At 44.3% G+C, this 19,718-nt stretch overlaps 1 protein-coding gene across 1 annotated transcript in view; it reads left to right on the forward strand.

Annotated features, from left to right (window-relative positions):
- The window catches only part of NAV3 (neuron navigator 3), an 890,338-nt gene that overhangs the window by 237,462 nt on the left and 633,158 nt on the right, over window positions 1–19,718 (forward strand). The window contains exon 3 of the mRNA XM_090042583.1: window positions 113–517. Within this exon, the coding sequence (XP_089898709.1) occupies window positions 446–517 (72 nt within the window). The 5' untranslated portion in view covers window positions 113–445. The remainder of the gene's footprint in view (window positions 1–112; window positions 518–19,718) is intronic.

Raw genomic sequence — 19,718 nt, forward strand, 5'->3', positions numbered from 1 at the left:
AGCGGTGGTAGCAATGCTTTTCAGAAATAAAAACACTACAGAAGAGATAATTAGCTACCAAGGGTGACAGTAAATTGCAAATTAACCTTACTACTTGTCTTTTTCTCAACAGGTTCACAGACAGGATGTAACTTTATTTAAAATGGAAGCTTCTGAAGAAAGATACAGATAGCGGTTGGAGCCAAAGTAGTGGATGAATATTTCTCCTTTGAAGTGTCAGCTTTTAAAAACACTATGCTGATTCGGAAAGTCCCTGGAGTGAATTGCAAAGTTTATTTTCTCTGCACAATCAATAGTTTTTTATTCGTTCCTCTGAGTCAATGAAGTTGAAAGAAGGTATGTGATGGGAAAAGCAGCATGCCAGTGTGTTTGTAGCCCCAGCATTTTGGATTAGTTTGCTGTCCTGCAGAACCGTTTCCATTTTGAAGGGCAAGGAGTGAATGTGATGGATTTATCTTCAGAAATGAGTAGACATGGAAGGAATCCAGTAAGTCACAAGCTTGAAGATCAGAAAAAGGTAAGATTACTTTGGATGATAATTACATTATCTTTGAACTGCTCACGTGCTCTTAAGGTGATTTTTAGTAAGCTGGTAACTAATATGCCTTACAAGTTCATTACTTTGGCATCTTACTTATAGAGTATTACTGTAAAGCATACTGTTAAGAAACCAAATTTCACTATTGCCTTGTAATTTTGCTTCCAAAGCTGCCTAAATTTTGTCTAGCAAACTGGTTGGCAGAACTTTTACTCTGCTGTCCATGCTGACTTCATGCCAAAAACCTGCTGATCTGGAATATGTTTAACTTTGTCTTGACCTTGTTTGAGCTCATCATCCCATATAGTCAGCATGCAAATATGCACCTTTTTATCACATCCCAGCAGCGATTCTGAGCAACTCTCTTACCAGATAATTTTGCATTATCATCATTAACTTAATCCATGTCTCTGGACTATTTGATGTGGCTTAATCAAATAAAGTGATCCCTACTTAGTATAGAGTTCTCTTTTGCTTAATACAAGTTTTCCACCCTGACAGCTTAGTCCTCGGAGGATCATTAGGTTGCTTTTGGAGGCACGCCTACTAAATCCAACTATGTCACTGCCTTAGCATAAAATCTGAATGCGTTTGAGAGTTCATTGCACGAGCTTGAGTTTAATGTTCTTCAGGCTTCTTTCATTATGTCATACTATGCTGCTACATTCTTGGGTTTTTCTTGAAAAATCATTTAAATGTTCAAAACTGCATTATGGTTTTTTGGCAAGGAACCAGGACGTGTCCACCAAATTCACTTTCAGCTGTGACCTAGGAGAAGATGTAAATCAGAAGACTAACTAGTGCAGGGCTGTCCAACTGGTGGCCTACTGGCCTCATGCAGCCCACAAGGGGTTAAATTGTAACCTTCAGATTCCTACTAAATCATAGTTCCCATTATTGCTTTAGCTGAGACAGCAGCCAGGGGTTTCAAGCTCTCCTTTCTCCTTCAGCTGCTGCTTTTATGCCCCTGTTCTAGGGGACAAGTCAGTGCTATGTGGCACAAGGAGCAGAAGGTGAGCCAGGGCCATGTTGGTGCATAGTACTGAGGGGCTCCTATACACGTGCAGGGAGGCTGCCCCCATCGGAGGAGACTCAGTCAAGTCTCTTAGAGTGTGATTTAATTACTGTGCTCCAGCAGACTCCAGCATAATGTGTGTCAGTGTCCCCTCACTGAAAAATGTTGGTGGGGCACTTTGAACTAAAGCTCATGTGCGAGCAATGCCTGCTAGCTTTCATGGGTTCCTGGACTTGTGCATCTGTTCAGCAAAAAACCTTAATTTCTGTTATGCAAGAACAAAGCAGGAAACATTACAGAGAGAAACTTGAATACAAGTATTTAGTTTTTTTTGGTTTGCTGAACTGTGTGGAGGAATGCAACCATCCTCCCAAAACAGCATAATATAAAAAAGGAGAATCTTGTCTGTCCTTCTGCACCTCCCCAAGAATGAAGAAAATTGTGAAATGCTTGGGCTCTGTGTTTTGGTATCAAAGAAACTTGTTCCCTATTCTGAGTTGTTTGACCAAGATGCAACATTTTCATTCTTCCATAGATATTTATTCACCTAAGTAGTTCATAATGGGCTCCTGCTGTACCATGTACTTTTCTGACTGTGTGAACCTGCCCATTGGTTCAGTGGTGTGGCTTCAAAATACAGCTGACTCCAGATGTGCCTGTATGTGCATGTCACACCTGACTTCCAAGTTGCTTTTTAAGATTCCAGTGCATGGCTGGCATGTTTATGTACTGATATGTTTATCTTTACTGTTGTCAGTGAGAGTTACTAAAACTGTGCAATTTCAACAGATGTAGAAGCCATGGGCTATTTAATTTATTTTGACCTCACGTTGAAAATCCACATCAGTAGATTTTACAGACAGCCTTAAATACGGTTGTGGCAAATCCAGTCAGAAGCAAATACTTGGCTTTAGTCTTTGCTGTGTTTGTGTACGTTGAACTAAGCAGTAAGTCACAGCTGACACTCCTCTAAAAGTGCAGAAAATTTCTGGAAATATACCAGGATAACACGTGTGATAAAAGTATGTCAGGCTATTGCTATTGAGGAAATTTAATCAGCCTGTGAGTTCTTTTTTTGTGTAATGGAAAACACTCAAAGGTATGATTTGACATAATTGACTTTGAGCTTGAAATTTCTTCCAAATCATAATTCCTATCAATTTAAAATGCAAAAGAAAAGATGAGTGTTATTTAGTATTAATCAAAACAGTTACATGTGTGGCTTTGCAAGTCTGTATTTTCGAAGAGGTACACTTGAGTTGGATATTTTGTAGACCAATCCTTCCCTTTTCTAGAATGAAATATCTTTGCCGTTTGGTTTATGGAGAAGATCCAGGCCCATAGGCAAATTGACAGCACAGAATTCCTAGGAAGATGAAGATGGTTTCAAAGATGGCCTTTTGTACTAGAGATCAAATTCTTTCCTGGAACGAGCTTGTGGATACTTTGTCCATTCTAGAAGAATTAATTGTTGACTGCAAAGCACTCTTCCCTATAGTTTTTAAAATTGCTATATCTTGTATGCTGTGTGATTCTGAAGAATTAATAAATTACCAACAGTGAAATGCATATTTGCTAATAGGAATCTTTAATCCTTCAGCAATGAAGTATTACTACCTGTTTTGTTAACAAATTAGGCCAGTACTGTTTTAAGAGGGTTTTAATGTTAGTTAACTGAGATTTTTTGCAAAGCCTAGTTTTGTAATATGTAAACATTGTGAAGTGCAGACACACTGCCTCTCATTTGGAGCACACGTGGAAATAGATGTGACTAAGTGATTGGTCTGCTTTTATAGCAGAAAACTGTCTGGGTGTCTTACTTTCAGTTTACAGATGTTACATGGTTGCCTTGCTGGATTTAGACACCTAACTTACGTTTCCATAAATAAATGGAAAGCCCAGTGTTCGGTAAAGATTGAGCTGTAGCATCACTATTCATTCTGCCACCTATGGAAGCACTGTATTTCTGATGGCCAGTTTTTGGGTGGGATTCTAAAGAGGTAACTGTAAAACCTCCTACAAAGTGGTAACTGTAAAACATCATTTTTGTAGTTTGGGCATGTAACATTTTATGGAATTTTATATAATTTGTATTGTATATCAGTTTCCATTTAAACTTAGCAGTTATCACATGGTGCAACGTATTGTACAACTATGCATGCAACTAATATTTGGCAAGGTGTGGGGAGAGAATTGAAAGTGTCCTGTCCATATTAAGTTCTTGAATAGCTTTCATTATTTTATTTGATACTGTGTGTTTGTTACTCTCCAGCAGTGTACAGATTTGTTTCCCATTTATATGCAATATGAATTTTAATACTGTGCATACTTGTCCCATGACTGAACAGCTGTACAGCTCTTGAGTGATTAGGCAGTCCCACAACAAAGTGCTAATTCTGATTCTTTCTTTCAGTATTCCACTACACCTGCTGAACTGGCAAGTACCACAGACTGGTTATGATACTCAAGCATTCACCCCTCCTCCCATGTACTCACTCAGCCCTGCTGTATTCTTGCAGAGATTTCGAGGGTCAGGGTCTGAGCAGGAGTTTTTTGGTAGTTACTGCTTTTGTCCATGAGGAAGACAGTGCTGCTGGGTGCCAGTATTCAGAGCAGGGAGACCTGTCTCTAGAGCTCTCACTGCTCCTTTTTATTTTCATTGTAGAGGATGAAAGAAAGAAATAGCTTAATTTCAGGAGAAGTGGAACAGGAGTACGGAGACCAATTCATAGGTTATAAAAACACAAGGAACCATTCTGATACTTTAGTCTGCCCTCCTGTATAACACATAAGACTCCCCTGCAGCAACCCTTATTTCAGTAGGGGCCAGTCTTTTTGGAATGCATGCCACAAATTAGCCCCAGACCCTCCATGAATGCCACTTTGATTCCCTTCCCCTGCCTATCTGCTGCTCATGTCTGCGCTGTATCCCAATCTGCTGTTTTGCTTCCTATCCTGCCTGCTGCTGTGCTGCCTGTCCTATCCTGGACCTACTGCATCTCACACACAGGCTGCCTATGGCACTTGTGGCTGACCATCCCTTCCTTATTTGATCTGGTGGCGGAGGGGGCAGAGGCATCAGAAGAATAGAGTTAGAGGCTAGGGACAGACATTCAGAAAGCCTGAGCCTGAATTGATTCAATCTTTGCAGGTTAGTCTAACTGTACAGATATCCCAGAAATGCAGGCACATGCCTGAAGTGGCTCAGGCTAGAAGCGAGGGGGTGTTAGAGCAGCCCTCCCTTCCCTTCTGTAGTGCTGAGCTGAAGGTGAGGGGTGTGGCCAGGCCCCAGCAGGATGCTCTGATTAGCGAGGGGTTCCACCCCATCCTTGATGAAACATTTATAAACTGTTATCAGCATTTATCACCCCATCAGAATGCAGCAGTCTTTCTCATTAGTTCAAGCTCCTCTTAAACAACTTGTTCTAAAAAAGGAAGGAAGGGACATTAGCAGCTGACCTGTTGATTAGCTCCAAAAATCATAAGCAGACATAGTCCTCTCTCCCACAGCATGGACTGTAGCCAGCTTGTGGTATGCTAGTTGAAGCTAAGCTGTGTCTGTGCAAGGCAGAGAGGATGGGAGGATGGATCCCTGCTTAGCAGGGAGTGGGGAGGGGCAGGGAGCAGGGGGAAGCCAGGCAAATTCCTGCAGTCTCTGCTGTACCTGCAGCCAGGGAGCAGAGGGGAGGGGCCATCTCTGCTGTGGAGCAGAGAGTCCCACCCAGCCCACAGTAGGCTGGGAAGCTGGGGGAGTCTGGTTTAAGTTAAACCAGGAATGGGTCTGGGACAGACATTGCATAAATGGATTTGACCCAAATCAGTTAAGTCTGATTAAACCTGGTTGAATGTAGTATCTCAAACCTTTTTTCAGCCATTTTCAAACTGGTTTATCCGCACTGAATATCTGTTCTGTAAAAGGTTTAAACCAGTTTCTGATCACTTAAACCAGTTTGTGTAATGTCTGTCCCTATCCAGAGGGGCTGTTCCAGGCAGCCATCCCTGGCTGCCTCCGGATTTTCTGTCCGTTCCACTGCCTTCAAGAAATGCCCCTGAAATCCCTTACCTCAGATGGTCTGTGGTTTCCCACTAGCTTCTCCAACATCAGTTATTTTCCCTTGTACCAATGCGAAGTACAGGGGCATGCCGTTTCTTGTTCACATATCCTTCCCTCAGCTCCAGGGCACCTTGAAGGAGAAATCATTTCCCACTTCTTACTGGTGAGAAATGCCACACATGCAGCTACGTACCTACAAAGCTTTCAGATTTTCCCTCTTCATCTATTTATTGCTTCCACAGCATACAGTAATTGCCTCACTTTTTAATGTTTTATTTAATCATAGTGCTTAATAACACTATCTTACTACCTAAGGGTATTAAATTTACATCTGGTTTACTAAAATGTGATTTGCATCTTTGTGCTTCTAATGTAGGGCAAACAGCACAGGGAGTGCTAAGGTACCAGCTTGAATAACTGGCTCCTATAATGCTGTTTGCCAGATTGATTGTTGTTTAACATAGACAAAGACTGTTTCAACTATCTTTTATTATTTACTACGGCTCTTTCTTTTCCCCTGTCTACTGAAAATCTGTAATCTGCTTTTCATATGCATGGTTTACAGTCAACAGGCACACACACTCATACATATATTTAACTTGCTTGTAAAAGCACCTCAGTATCCATCAATTAACACAGTTTTTTTTTTTCTTTTTCTTTTTTTCCCAAGAAGCCTTGTTGAAAGCATTCCTTTGATAGACTACCCAGGTTACTTGGTATCTTCAAAAACACCTGAGGCAGACAAAGGACTGCTTTTGAATGATTGCTGCAGCTGGGGTCTTGTTGAAGTCAGGAGACTGTATGCATAAGGTGCATGTGCATGTGTGGGTATTCGGTAATACTCTGGCAAATAATATGAGTTGCAGTACTTTCAAGCATCACTTAAGTACTTGACCTTGTGCAAAGCTGTAAAAATGCTTTCAGAAGGATGGAAAGTATATAAAATGCATCCAAGTAACAGCACTGCTTCATCAAACAACAGAGATGTGGCACATCTGCTTTTTTGTCAACGTAATGATTAACTGCTTTCTATTATCTTTGTGATTAACTGCTTTCTGTTGTTTCAAAATACTTAAAGATGCGTGAGAGAGAGAGAAAGCTGAGAGTGAGAAAAAGGGTTCCCCCCTTCTGGTATCTACATTGAGAGAAAAATTGACACATTTTCTTCCTCTATTCATGCCTGTATGTAGGGAGAAATGTATTATCATTGAGGTCTTGCCCTAGGTTATAGAGATCTTTTTGTCTGTATTTAAAATGTTTCATTTTAGTGGAGCACTACAACAATTTCTTTTGCTATATTTACTGGGAAGTGATGTCATTACCTCATTGGTAGGGACCTACCGAATTCATGGCAGAAGTAGAGCGCACAACTGCTCCTTTAACCTTTCATGTTCCCCTGTATGCACCTTGTCCCTTGCCCTCCCCACCCCACTGCTGGTTAGCAGAGGATCCCACCACTTCTAATCAGCAGGGAAGCTAAAACTTCCATTTTAAACGTAGTGTTGTTTTTGCCTCCCTGCCAGTCAGCAGCAAACATCAGGGCTGTCCAGAGCCCATCAGCCAATCAGTGGCGAGAGGCAAAAATGGTACCATATTTAAAACCACACTTTTTGCCTCCCTGCTGATTGTGAGTGAGCCACAAGTGGGACTCCTCTACCAATCGCAGCTAGGCAGGGCCTTAAATGCCTATATACCAACGCTCGTTGTATGCAGAACAAACAGGAGGAACTCGCCCTTAGACTAGCCAGTTCAAACCCAGACATAATATGGCTTCCAGAAACATGGTGGGATTCATCCCATGACTAGGCAGTTAGCATTAGAGGCTATAGGCTTTACAGGCGGGATAGAGAAGGAAGGAAAGGTGGGGGTGTGGCGCTGTATGTTAAGGAGCAATACACATCCTCTGCTAGCAGAATGGGGTCAGAGGAGGGGCAAGCTGAAGTGCTCTGGGTCAAGATACAAGGGCACCATGGGGAGAGGGATCTAATGGGGGGGGGGTCTACTACAGACCCCCCCAGCCAAGGGGAGGCGCTGGACCGGGAATTTTCGGGCCAGCTTGCAAAGGCACTTAAGGCAAGGGATGTAGTTGTCATGGGTGATTTAAATTACCCGGACATCTGCTGGGAGGAACAGTCAGCCAGCTCGGATTGTTCCAGGAGGTTCCTGGCGGAGATACAAGACCTCCACTTAATTCAGGAGGTGCACAGTCCCACCAGAGGAAATGCCCTGTTGACCTGGTAAGGGGCCTCCAGGTTCTTGACCACCTGGGTGACGGCAATCATTGCTTGCTGGAATTCACCATCCAGCACAGGGTGCCTGCAGCAAGGCAGTAGCCCTAGACTTCAAGAAGACCAACTTCAACAAGTTGAGGAGATTAGTGGGAGAGGCGCTGGGGTTCTTGAGAGCAGGGGAACTCAGTGCCCAAGATGAGTGGTCGTTCCTTAAGGAAACGATACTCCAGGCTCAAGGGGTGACCATCCCAACAAGAACCAAGGCGGGGCAAGAGTGCCCGAAAGCCCCCCGGCTCACCAAGGGCATCTAGGAATGCCTGATTGCCAAAAAGGCAAAGTATACCCGGTGGAAGCGGGGTGCTATCATCAGAGTATACCTCCTCTGCTCGGGCCTGTAGGGGGACTGTCAGGAAAGCTAAGTCGGACATAGAGCTAGGACTAGCGTCCAAGATCAAGATAACAAAAAGTCCTTTTTCAATATATAGGGAGGATGAAGAAAGCACTGGGAAACGTGGGGCCCCTGCAAGATCCTCTGGGCAATCTGGTGGTTGCGCCAGAGGAGAAAGCAGATCTCTTTAACCAATTCTTCACCTCTGTTTTCTTGAGCAGGGATCAGGACTTCCCTACCATGATGCAAGACAGACTTGAGAATGCCTCCAGACCTCAGGTTGGGGAGGACCGGGTTAGAGGGCTTCTGGAGGGGCTGGACATGTTCAAATCAGCGGGTCCAGATGCTCTCCACCCCAGGGTATTGAGGGAGCTAGCAGGGGTTATTGTAGGGCTCTTGGCATGGCTTTACAAGTGCTCGTGGTGCTTGGGCCAGGTGCCAGATGATTGAAGGATAGCCAACGTGGTCCCCGTCTTTAAAAAGGAACAAGTACCTGGGCAACTATAGGCCCATCAGTCTGACCTCAATCCCAGGGAAACTCTTTGAGAAGATCATCAAGGAGCACATCAGCGATGGGCTGGCTTCAGGGATGATGCTCAAGGGCAACCAGTGTGGTTTCATTAGGGGCAGGTCATGTCAGACCAACCTGATTGGTTTTGTGACCTAATCATAAAAGGCACTGGATGCAGGTGTTGCTGTGGGCGTAGTCTTTTTGGACTTCAGCAAGGCCTTTGACACCGTCTCCCACCTCATCCTCATTAAAAAATTGGGCAACTATGGCATTGATGCCTACACAGTCAGATGGATTGCTGATTGGCTGAAGGGTCATACTCAGAGGGTGGTGGTGGATGGGGTCATATTTGACCTGGGGAGAAGTGGGCAGCGGAGTCCCCCAGGGCTTGGTCCCTGGGCCTGTGCTGTTTCTTTATCAGAGATTTGGACAGCGGGGTGAAAAGCAACCTGTTTAAATTTGCTGATGAAAAATTTGGGGTGAGGTGAGCACGCTAGTAGGGAGGGAAAGACTGCAGCAAGACCTGGATAGGTTACAGGGGTGGGCTAACAGAAACAGGATGCGTTTGAATACTGACAAGTGCAGGGTGCTGCACTTGGGCAGTAGGAACCAGCAGCATGCTTATAAGATGGGAAACGCCCTTCTTGAGAGCACGGAAACAGAAAGAGATCTTGGAGTCATTACTGACTCCAAGAAGAACATGGGCCAACAATGCGAGGTCACAGTTGGCAGGGCTAACCAGACCTTGTCATGCATCCACAGGTGCATCTCAAGTAGGGCCAAGGAGGTGATCCTCTCCCTCTACATGATGCTGGTCAGGCCACAGCTGGAGTACTGTGTCCACTTCTGTGCACCCCACTTCAGGAGGGATGTGAACAACATTGAGAGGGTCCAGAGGAAAGCCACCTTCATGATCCGGGGACAACGGGGCAGACCCTGCAGTGAGAGACTGCGGGACCTGAACCTGTTCAGCCTTCATAAGAGAAGGCTGAGAGGGGACCTGGTGACAGTCTATAAATTCAGTAGCGGGGTCCAGAAAAGTTTGGGAGAGACTTGTTTCCCCTAGCGCCCCCTGGCATAACAAGGAATAAGGGCCACAAGTTGTTAGAGAATAGGTTTAGATTAGACATCCGTAAGAACTACTTCGCAGTCAGGGTGGCTAGGTTCTGGAACCAGCTTCCAAGGGAAATGGTGCTGGCTCCTACCCTGGGGATCTTTAAGAAGAGGCTTGATGTCTATCTGGCTGAAATAATCTGATCCCAGTTTTTCTCCCGCCCAGGCGGGGGGTCAGACTTGAAGATCTACAAGGTCCCTTCCAACCCTACTTCTATGATTCTGTGAATCAGTAGGGGTAGCCTGCAAGATTAAAGGAGCCACACCACACCCCACCTCTGCCATGCATTCAGTATGTCTCAACTCATTGGTGTTTAGGAGTTTCTACAATCATTGTACATCCCAAAGTAATACTGTATCAGAAATGCATTATTGGGCCCTTACTAACCACCTTTCCATGATATTTTTCTGCTAACCCACCTAGACTACAGTGTAAGCAGATTGTAAAAAAAGAATCCATATGTTTAGCAGGAAGATATTGGTACATTACATCAGGATCATAGGTCAAACTGTTAATTTGTAGTCTTGGGGGAAAAAGTGAATTTGAGACCTTGGTCTGGTATCAGGAGCCTGATCCAGTAACGCCAGAGAAGACTTCTTTGACTTCATTGGATTTGGATCATACTCTAAAGCTTTACTACAGGATGCACAGATGTCATTTTCAGTATACAAGTGCCATGTCTTGGGGCTCTAAGTTCAAATTGAAGTTGGATAGAAACCACCTATAAAGTTGTTGCATATTTTCCAGCACTAACTTTGTAGCTGGTTGGCTGTTTTATAGCTGGATGGACTTTTTATAGTGTGATAATTACTTTGCATATGTGTCTGGTCTAAGTTTATTGTATTACTAACCAGTTAATTGCATTATAATTATTTGCATGTGTGGCAAGTCTTGCTGTACATGTGTGGTCAGTTTTGCTTTGAATATTGCCAGTCTAAATTTATTGTGCAGTTTACAAGTTAGTTGTATAATATATGTGTCATGTGGCAGTGGCCTTGGATCTACTATACTGGCAAAAGATCCTAGTCCCTCCACTGGAACTCTCCACCTGCAATGCATCCCAATGGCACACCCTACATATCTGTCCTTGCCTCATAACATGTTGATAAAACAGAGGTCTGAAAACCTATGTAGGAACTGCAGAGTCTAACATTCACTGCTAATCTTTGTGTCTTCAAAAGAGGAGCTTTTCCAGTTTTGAAGTATATATCCTTTGATTTGGCACCAAAAAAAATGTCATTCTTATCTGTGTGATCCGAACATACAAAGGAGCAAAAGGAGCCAATTAACTGAGCAAGGGAAATCAACTGTGGGAAACAGAATACATTTGAGTTTCAAATGCCCTCCTATAGCAGCCCTGTCACATGTTGTTTCCTTGCTTTTCCATGACCTCTCTACCTCCCTTTCCACATACACCACCTCTCTATGATCCTTTTGTTTTGCAGCCAATATTCCTTGTATCACTTCCTCTAGCTGCTAAAATGTTCCTAGGCAATCCAGGGAAACCACTTTGTGTACAGCTCTGCTCCAGTTGTCCCAATTTTAAAACTCATTTACTCTAGGCTTAATGTTCAGCATTTAATATATTGCTTTATAAAAGTTGAACATTTTAATAATTCAACTAATAAACTACTACAATTCAACAAATAAACCTGGTACATTTCACAGTTCATTTTTACTGTTACTTTATGACTAGGCTAATAAATATTGTTTTACTATGTATTCACTCTGTTTATTGCTTTCTCTAATCCACTAACTTTCTGCAATAGTCTCTTAATTAGAAAGGAATGTTTTGACCCAGAGCTGAACCAAAATAACTAAAAAATAAAATGCAAATTATTAGTGGTTTTTTGGTTTTGTTTTTTAAAGAAAAATGCACAGTTCTATTTTGTTTTTTGATTTCCAGTCTTACATATTAGTTCTACAGCTAGCTGCTTTCCTTTCAACCCTATGTTATCCTTAAGCTCTTGCTGCTAACACCCGCCCAAAACTGAATAAAACTCATTATGGACTACAAAGCAGGAGTTGCACCAGACCATCGTCTCTGTCTGGTTGAAGGGACTCAGCTGCTTAACAGTTGTTTGTGCTGGCAGATTTTTGTGTAATCAAATAGCTGAGATGAACACCACTTTATGTGTATACATACTGCCTTATTTTCTGAGTTGCAGAGGAAAGGGGGTTTGGAATGAATAAAGAGCATTCTTACTTGTTTTGATGACTGACTTTCTTTTAAATTTATTTTCAGAAAATGTAAGCTATAAACACTGGGGTCATACGGGGCACTTTTGCATGTGCTTCAAGGCATTCTGATTACAGCGTGTCAGAACGGACTCGATTAGAACGCTCAAGCGGACTCGATTAATGAGAGCACTCCAGTGTGCTGCAGCATCCTGTGGATTCCGTGTCCCTGAGTTTCAAAATGGTGACGGGGTGCTTTAACTATAGCTTGCTGAATGAGCTTTAGTTAAAGCACCCCAGCCACCATTTTGAAACGTGTGACACACAATACATGAGAAGTTGCAGATGTTTTAATTAGAGCAGCTTTTGAGAACTGCTCTAATTAAAATGCCCCCCTCTCCCCGGTGCACATGTATGGGTGCCCATAGATATTAATTATGTAGCTTTATGGCTCTTTACATGCATTAAAATGAGAGCTTCCTGTCTGTAAAAATGTAGAATCTAAAAGAAGTCTAAAAGAAATATATAAGAATGGAACTAGATGTTATGGGTTATGCTTGTATCCTCATAGTCAAGCAGGTATATTACTTCTATAGTCCAAAGATCCTAACTGAAATAGGATCTTCATTGTAGTGTACTCTGTGTTCTTGGACAATTATATTGTCCCTGTCTTAGGGAGCTTACAATATACTTAGACAGAAGATGCAGTCCCTAAGAAGTTAGAGGGGAGATAAAAGTAGTAAAGGTAAGAGTTATTTGTTTGATTACCAGGGATCCTGGTTTTCTCTGTTTAGAAATCAAATTCTCAGATTTAAAAAAAAATCACAAATTTTCAGGAGTTGTGCCCTTTGCTGGCAGGTGAGCAGGGGGTGCCTTGCCGTGGTAGCACAGGACTTGTGGTGGCAGCAACATTTGAGTTTCCCCACCCTGCTGTGCTGGGTCCTGCCCTCTAGGCTGTGAAGGCCCTGAGGGCAAAGCAGGGAGCCTGAGCCTCCAGTAAGCAGCTTACATCTCCCCTGCATGCACATGTGCCTGTCATGCACCTCCCAGGAGCGTGCACAGAGGTAGGGAGCCACCCCCCACGGCCTCCAAATGAGCTGCCTGTGGCTCTGTCCCACTCCCCACCTGGGCCCTGCAGACGTACATTCCCACCCTGGCCCTGGGCCCCATGCATTGCTTGGGCTTGGCAGTAGCCCAAGCCCCATCCCGGCCAGACTCCCTCCCTCACTATGGGGGTGTCAATCCCATTCCCACCCCCTAAGCCATCAGACTTGACTTGTCAGGAGCTGCCTGGTGGACATGTGTATGTGTACATGCGCACATGGCACCCACTGCTGATTGCCCTTCTCTCTCTCTCCCCCAACCCCTTGCAGGCTGCAACTCTATCAGCCTGCAAGGGGAAACCCACTGTCCTTAAAATAAGAACATCAAGTTTTACCCCTTTTTTTTCCATGGCGACTGGAAAACCTGCATCCCTGTTGATTACCTATCTTTGCTATTAGACAACTTGAAGTGTCCAAAATAATTGTAACCTTTCTGGTTATTAACTGTTAAAAAACATGCAACCAACCTTCCATTATAAATCTAAGTTTTGGTCATTCTCAGTCCTAACTTTGACAAAGAAAATTTTTATTCTTAGGTTTAGGATAAAGGAGGATATTTTAGATAGCGTTAAATAAATGAACAAATAAGTGAGGCTCTTAAGCTTTCTCTGCTGTTTTTACTCTGTAAGAGGTTTAAGAAATTAGCATGCAGACAGAGATTTACACAAAGGCCAGGTAGAGACACAAACCAGTCTAAGTGGTCTGAAATCCATCTGAACCTGTAACTGTGTAGGAATTTGGTGCACATAGGTTAGTCTAAAAATGGTGGAACCCAGTCCAAGGCTGCAGACAGAAGTGCAGCTCCCTACACTAACTGAGAGTGTTTTTCAGGAAGTTCACTGTTTCACAAGTTTTCACACTGGTTTTCACAAGTTCACTGTTGGTTCCAGGGGGGAGGGGAATCTAGCTGTTGGCTGCCAGCCTGCAGCTGGTTTCCCCTAGCAATGGCCCCTCCTTTCTGTGAGGCTGCAAGATTCTTAGAATGGGAGGGAGGAAAGGGAACAAAGGGAGCTTGTTCTAGGGTTCCCCAGCTGGTGCTGGAGGGGTAGGGTGTGTGTATTGGAGCCCTGGCCCCACGTCGGGGGGCTCCAATACACCTGCTCACCCTCCAGTGGGGACTGAAAGCCCTCCAGACCAAACTCCCTTTGCACCTTTCCCTCATTCTCAAAACAGTGACAGGCTGGCTCAGTTTTTAAACACAGGCACACAGAAGTTACGGAAGACTCTCTGTTTTGAAATGTCTTCATCTGACCCCCTCATGCAATGAGGGTTCAGATTTTTACCCTTTTTGCACCATTTTTGAAGCTGTCTCCAGCCATGTACTTGTGGTTGGGCACAGATATAGATTGACTGCCATGGCCATATCAGATGGAAATTGTCACTTGTGTCTGCACCCTAAAGTAGTGCACTCAGCACTAAGAGCACCTGGTTTGGTATGAATTCAAATCTAATAGATTTAGGTTAGATGGGTTAATTGAACTTCTGTACCAGATCTCTTATCAATTCAAGCTAGATCATCATCCTCCAGCATCCCAGCCTCCTTTGTGGCCCCCACAACCCCACCCCATCACAGGGAAATTTGCTAGTGCTCAGCCCATGCTTCACTGCTCCAGCTGAGCACCCAGCAAGCCCAGCCCCCAAGCTCTTCCAGAGTTGGCCATCACAGAGCCTCTCCCCAGGCCTGTCTCCTGCCTCTGACCATCTGTTGGCTGCAGGCAAGCACTGGGGGTGGGGGGAAGGGAGGTGTCTGTGTCCCTGCAAGATCCCTGGGAGCTGGCCACATGTTATGGCCATGCCCCCACACTCCATCACAAAGCACCCCATGAAGTACACATATGCATACCTGACGCTGAGATCAGCGGAGCCCCCTTGCTCAGGCACAGCCCAATGGAGCCCAACCCTAGTTCTCGCATGCACAGCCAGAGACCCAGTGGTCAAGCCCAGCCCCATGGAGCCCAACCCTTTGTCCTGCACACCCAGGCAGGGAACCCCATGCTCATTGGAACTGGAATTGGGCCAGCACTGCATTGCTGGTGGGTGTTCAGGCCATAGGCACCTGGGGTGCTTTGAGGCTTTTTTTGGCCCGCAGCTACAGGGTTCCAAAGTAGAGGGGCAGGGGGAATGCGGGGGTGTGCTTGCCTGTGCTCAGCAGCCATTTGGAGTGGCCCAGGCACTTGACTGCACTTGGCAGCCTTCGGGAATCCAGGGAGCCCACAGGACATATTGGAAGGAATGCATAAGCACCCCCAACTCGCAAGCCTTGCCCCCCCAAGGGCTAATGTTATGTACCTGTTCGCTACTCATCTAACCTAGCTCACTTACAGAAACCCACATCACTTAGACTGATTCTGCCTTGGACTTCTTGAACATCTGTATTTAGCCTAAGCCAGAATTTGCCAATTATTATTACAGTTTTCGCTTGTTCTAAGTGAATGGTAACCATTTAGCTGAGTTTGTCTTAAAATTGCCACTTTTGACTGTCTGTGGGAAAAACCGACACATGAGGCATCATGGCTTGTGGGATTATTATGCAATTGTTTTGAGATTTCAAATGTCAGTGTCAGAACACTGCAATAATAGTACACAGGTCCAGGGAGTTATTTCAGGACTCTTTACTGTAAGATTTTTTATCTTTGAAGTAGGAACAGTCTTCTTCCTAACAAGTCAGCAGTTTTGCAGTCCTGTCTGCCTGATTTTATTATGCCTTACATGTTTCAGTCTGTTTCTATAATCAAACAGTGTTCATGCAAAGTAATTGGCTGTTTTCTTAAGCTCCCTTCCCAAGAATTCCAGCCTGCAAGACTCGGTCAGATGCTTCCCAGTGTTGCCAGTCAGGTTCAACACAATCATGTTTATAGTTAGAACTATGTCCCAAACTTGTTAAAAACCTAAATCAACCAGAACTCCTGCCCCTCCACACTCTTCAACTATATAAATAAGCCTGAGAATCAAAACAGCATCACACCGTTCTATTATTAGTGTTGCATGAAACAGTTTGGTTGATGGTTTTGTTTTGCTGTCAGTGGTCCTGGTTCTCTCAGCACTTCCTTCTCTCAGTTCCTCCTGTAGATGCTGCTGTCTGGAATAATTTGGAGACCTTTTTTCAATATTTCCACATTTGGTAGTTATTTATTAATCCTGGGGGTTATGTTGCCTTTAAACATTCTAACTGATTGAAAACTTTTTGGGGCAGGGACCATCTTTTTCAGATACAGCACTCAGCATAAGCAGCCATGGTTCTGGGCACTTCTGTAAAACAAAATAAAATTAAATAAATCCTATAAGGCAACCATCAATTCTGTGGATCATGGTGTATGCATAAAAAGCCTAGTCAGGTGCTTGATGAATGCACTTGTGATGGACAAGCCCAATTTGAAGGTGACATAACTTGTTACAAGTTTCACAGATCCATGTAGTCATTATTATTCCTAACAACCATACTTGCAAATGGCACCCATTAAGTTAGAGAATGTGCAAACATATAGTAACAGACCTTCTACCTCCTAACTGGAAAAAGACAAAGGGTAGGTGAAAAGAAGTGTTATCTTTGTACAAATGAGAAACTGAGGTGCACATAAACTGAATCCCTGACTGCACAACCTTGAGATCAGTGTTTTTATTCATGCCTGTAAAATTAAACAGACATGATCAGGATCTAGATGAGTCATAAAGGTAACACAAGGATCCCTTAGCAGAAGAGGCAACTGGCTATGGGGTCAGACCCAAAGAGTTGATGGGAGCAAGTCAATGTGGTACAGGGTGACCAGTGGAGTTCCTCAGGAGTCGGTACTTGGGCTGGTACTCTTTAACATCTTCATTAACGATCTGGATTTGGGAGTCAGAGGCAAACTGGCCAGGTTCACAGACAATACCAAATTATGGGGGAGGGTGATCACACTGCAGGACAGGCTGGGGATACAGGCTGATTTGGACACGATCTCAAAGTGGGCTGATCAAAATGTGATGGTTTTCAATGTAGAGAAGTGGAAGGTGCTGCACCTCTGTAGAAAGAACCCTCAACCTGCTTAGGTTCGGCAGTACTACAGGCTCAGTAGTACTACGCTTGCTAGCACGATACCCAAAAGGGACTTGGGGGTCTTGATTGACTGCAAGATGAATATGAGCCACCAATGCAATGCTGTGGCTGGGAAAGCAAAGCAAACCAAACTCTGGCATGCATCTATCGATGCATCTCAAGCAAAACCAGGGATGTCATCCTCCTGCTTTACTCGGCCCTGGTGAGCTGGAGTACTGTATCCATTATTGGGCCGCCCCACTTCAGGAAGGATGTGGAGAAACTTGAGAGAGCCGCTCTTATGATCCAAGGCCTGGAGGGCGGGTTGCATGAGGAGAGGCTGAGGGACTTGGGACTCTTCAGTCTGGAGAAGAGAAGGCTCAGCGGGGACTTGGTGGCAGCCTACAATTACAGAAGAGGACCTGAGAGAACAACTATTCACCAGAGCTCCCCAAGGGACAACAAGGTCTAACGCCCGTAAACTCCAGAAAGGACGATTTAGACTAGACATAAGAAAAAAGTTCTTTATGGTGCAAGTGTTCGGGGTCTGAAACAAACTCCCTCCAGAGGTGGTGCAACCATTTACTCTGGACTCTTTCAAACAACAGGTGGATGTATTTCTTGCTGGGGTCACTTGATCCCAGCAGACTTCCTGCCTATGGTGGGGGGGCTGGACTCAATGATCCCACGAGGTCCCTTCCAGCCCCTAATGTCTATGAAATCTATGAAAGATCAACTTCTTTTATCCTGGGTTATAACCAAGACCATGCTTCCTCACCATGCTATGCCTTAAGTTAGGAATTTGAATAGCATATTCCTGCTGTACTTATATAAATTGAGAAATATTTCCTAATTTGAAAAAATGTTTGGAAGCCACTATATTTATCCTCCAGTTTTGTAACATAAAGGACCACAAAGGCAGAGAATCATTTAAAAAGGGGTTAGTATTTTATCCTCAACTCAGAATTTCCTTTTCTCATTTTGCTTCTCATTTATTTCTCATTTTGATGCAGAAAAATATAAATATTCATACTGATGTGTAAAAAGACACTTGGACCTCAGGTATAATGTTTTATACCTACTGCATGTAAATGAGCAATGCTAGTTGGCTTCAGGAGGAGAAAAGTAAAGTGAAGCTACTGACATTTTAGTTATATTTCCAGTGTCATTGTTTTTCCACTACATGACAACAGCATTTATTTAACACTGCAGTATAACCTATTTCTGATAAGTTGAACACGGGAATGACATAAAGTATTAGTTTTTCACAGTATCATGTTTAAATGTGATAAAATTTTGTCTTGGTAAAGATGCACACTGCTTGAAAATCAGTTCATTTCCAGTATTACATTACTTCAAGTTGTCTTGAGCTGTCAGCATCATACCCTGCTATTGACATCAATGACATTTCTTGCTAGACTGACATAATATGGCTTCAGTCACTGAAAGGAAAAGTACACTGGTTTGAAAATTCATTATTTGAAGTTATGTACTGGGTCATCTTTCCCTCCAGTCTAAAGTTTATCATTTGTGAGGGGAACCCCCCCCCCATTTATAGTTTCATAGTGTCTAGGGTCAGAAGGGACCTGAGCAGATCATCTAGTCTGACCCCCTGCCATAGCAGGAAAGAGTTCTGGGGTCAAACGACCCCAGCAAGGTGTTCATCTAACCTCCTCTTAAAAAAACCCCAGGGTAGGAGCCTGCACCACTTCTCTTGGAAGTTGGTTCCAGACCCTAGCCGCCCTGACCGTGAAGTAGCGCCTCCTGATATCTAACCTAAACCTACCCTCTGCCAGCTTGTGACCATTATTCCTGGTCACTCCTGGCAGTGCTCGGGGGAACAGTGACTCCTCCAATGCCTGCTGATCCCCCCTGACTAGTTTATAGCAGGCCACAAGATCCCCCCTCAGCCTTCTCTTTTGGAGGCTGAACAGGTTCAGGTCCCATAGGCTCTCCCCATAGGGCCTGCCCTGTTGTCCCTTGATCATACGAGTGGCCCTCCTCTGGACCCTCTCCATGCTGTCGACACCCCTCTTGAAGTGCGGCGCCCAGAACTGGACGCAGTACTCCAACTGTGGACTGACCAGTGCCGCATAGAGGGGGAGGATCACTTCTTTGGACCTGCTCGAGATGCATCTGTGGATGCATGACAAGGTGTGGTTGGCCTTCCTAACTGCCTCCCCACACTGCCGGCCCATGTTTATCTTGGAGTCAATGATGACCCCAAGATCCTTTTCTGCCTTCGTGCTGACAAGAGGGGAGTTCCCTAACCTGTAGGTATTGTGCCAGTTGTTCCTCCCGAGGTGCATCACCTTGCACTTGTCTGTGTTGAAACCCATCCTATTCTCATCCGCCCACCCTTGTAACCTGTCTAGGTCTGATTGTAGCCTGTTGCATCCTTCCAGTGTGCCCACGTCCCCCAAAATCTTAGTGTCATCAGCAAATTTGAACAGGGTGCTTTTTACCCCCTCGTCCAAATCACTGATGAAGATGTTGAACAGTGTGGGCCCGAGGACAGAGCCCTGTGGAACTCCACTGCCCACATCCTTCCAGGTTGAGAAGGACCCATCC

This window comes from Crocodylus siamensis, chromosome 4 (genome assembly GCF_052110815.1).
Source record: "Crocodylus siamensis isolate JL-2025a chromosome 4, ASM5211081v1, whole genome shotgun sequence".
Taxonomy (NCBI): domain Eukaryota; kingdom Metazoa; phylum Chordata; order Crocodylia; family Crocodylidae; genus Crocodylus; species Crocodylus siamensis.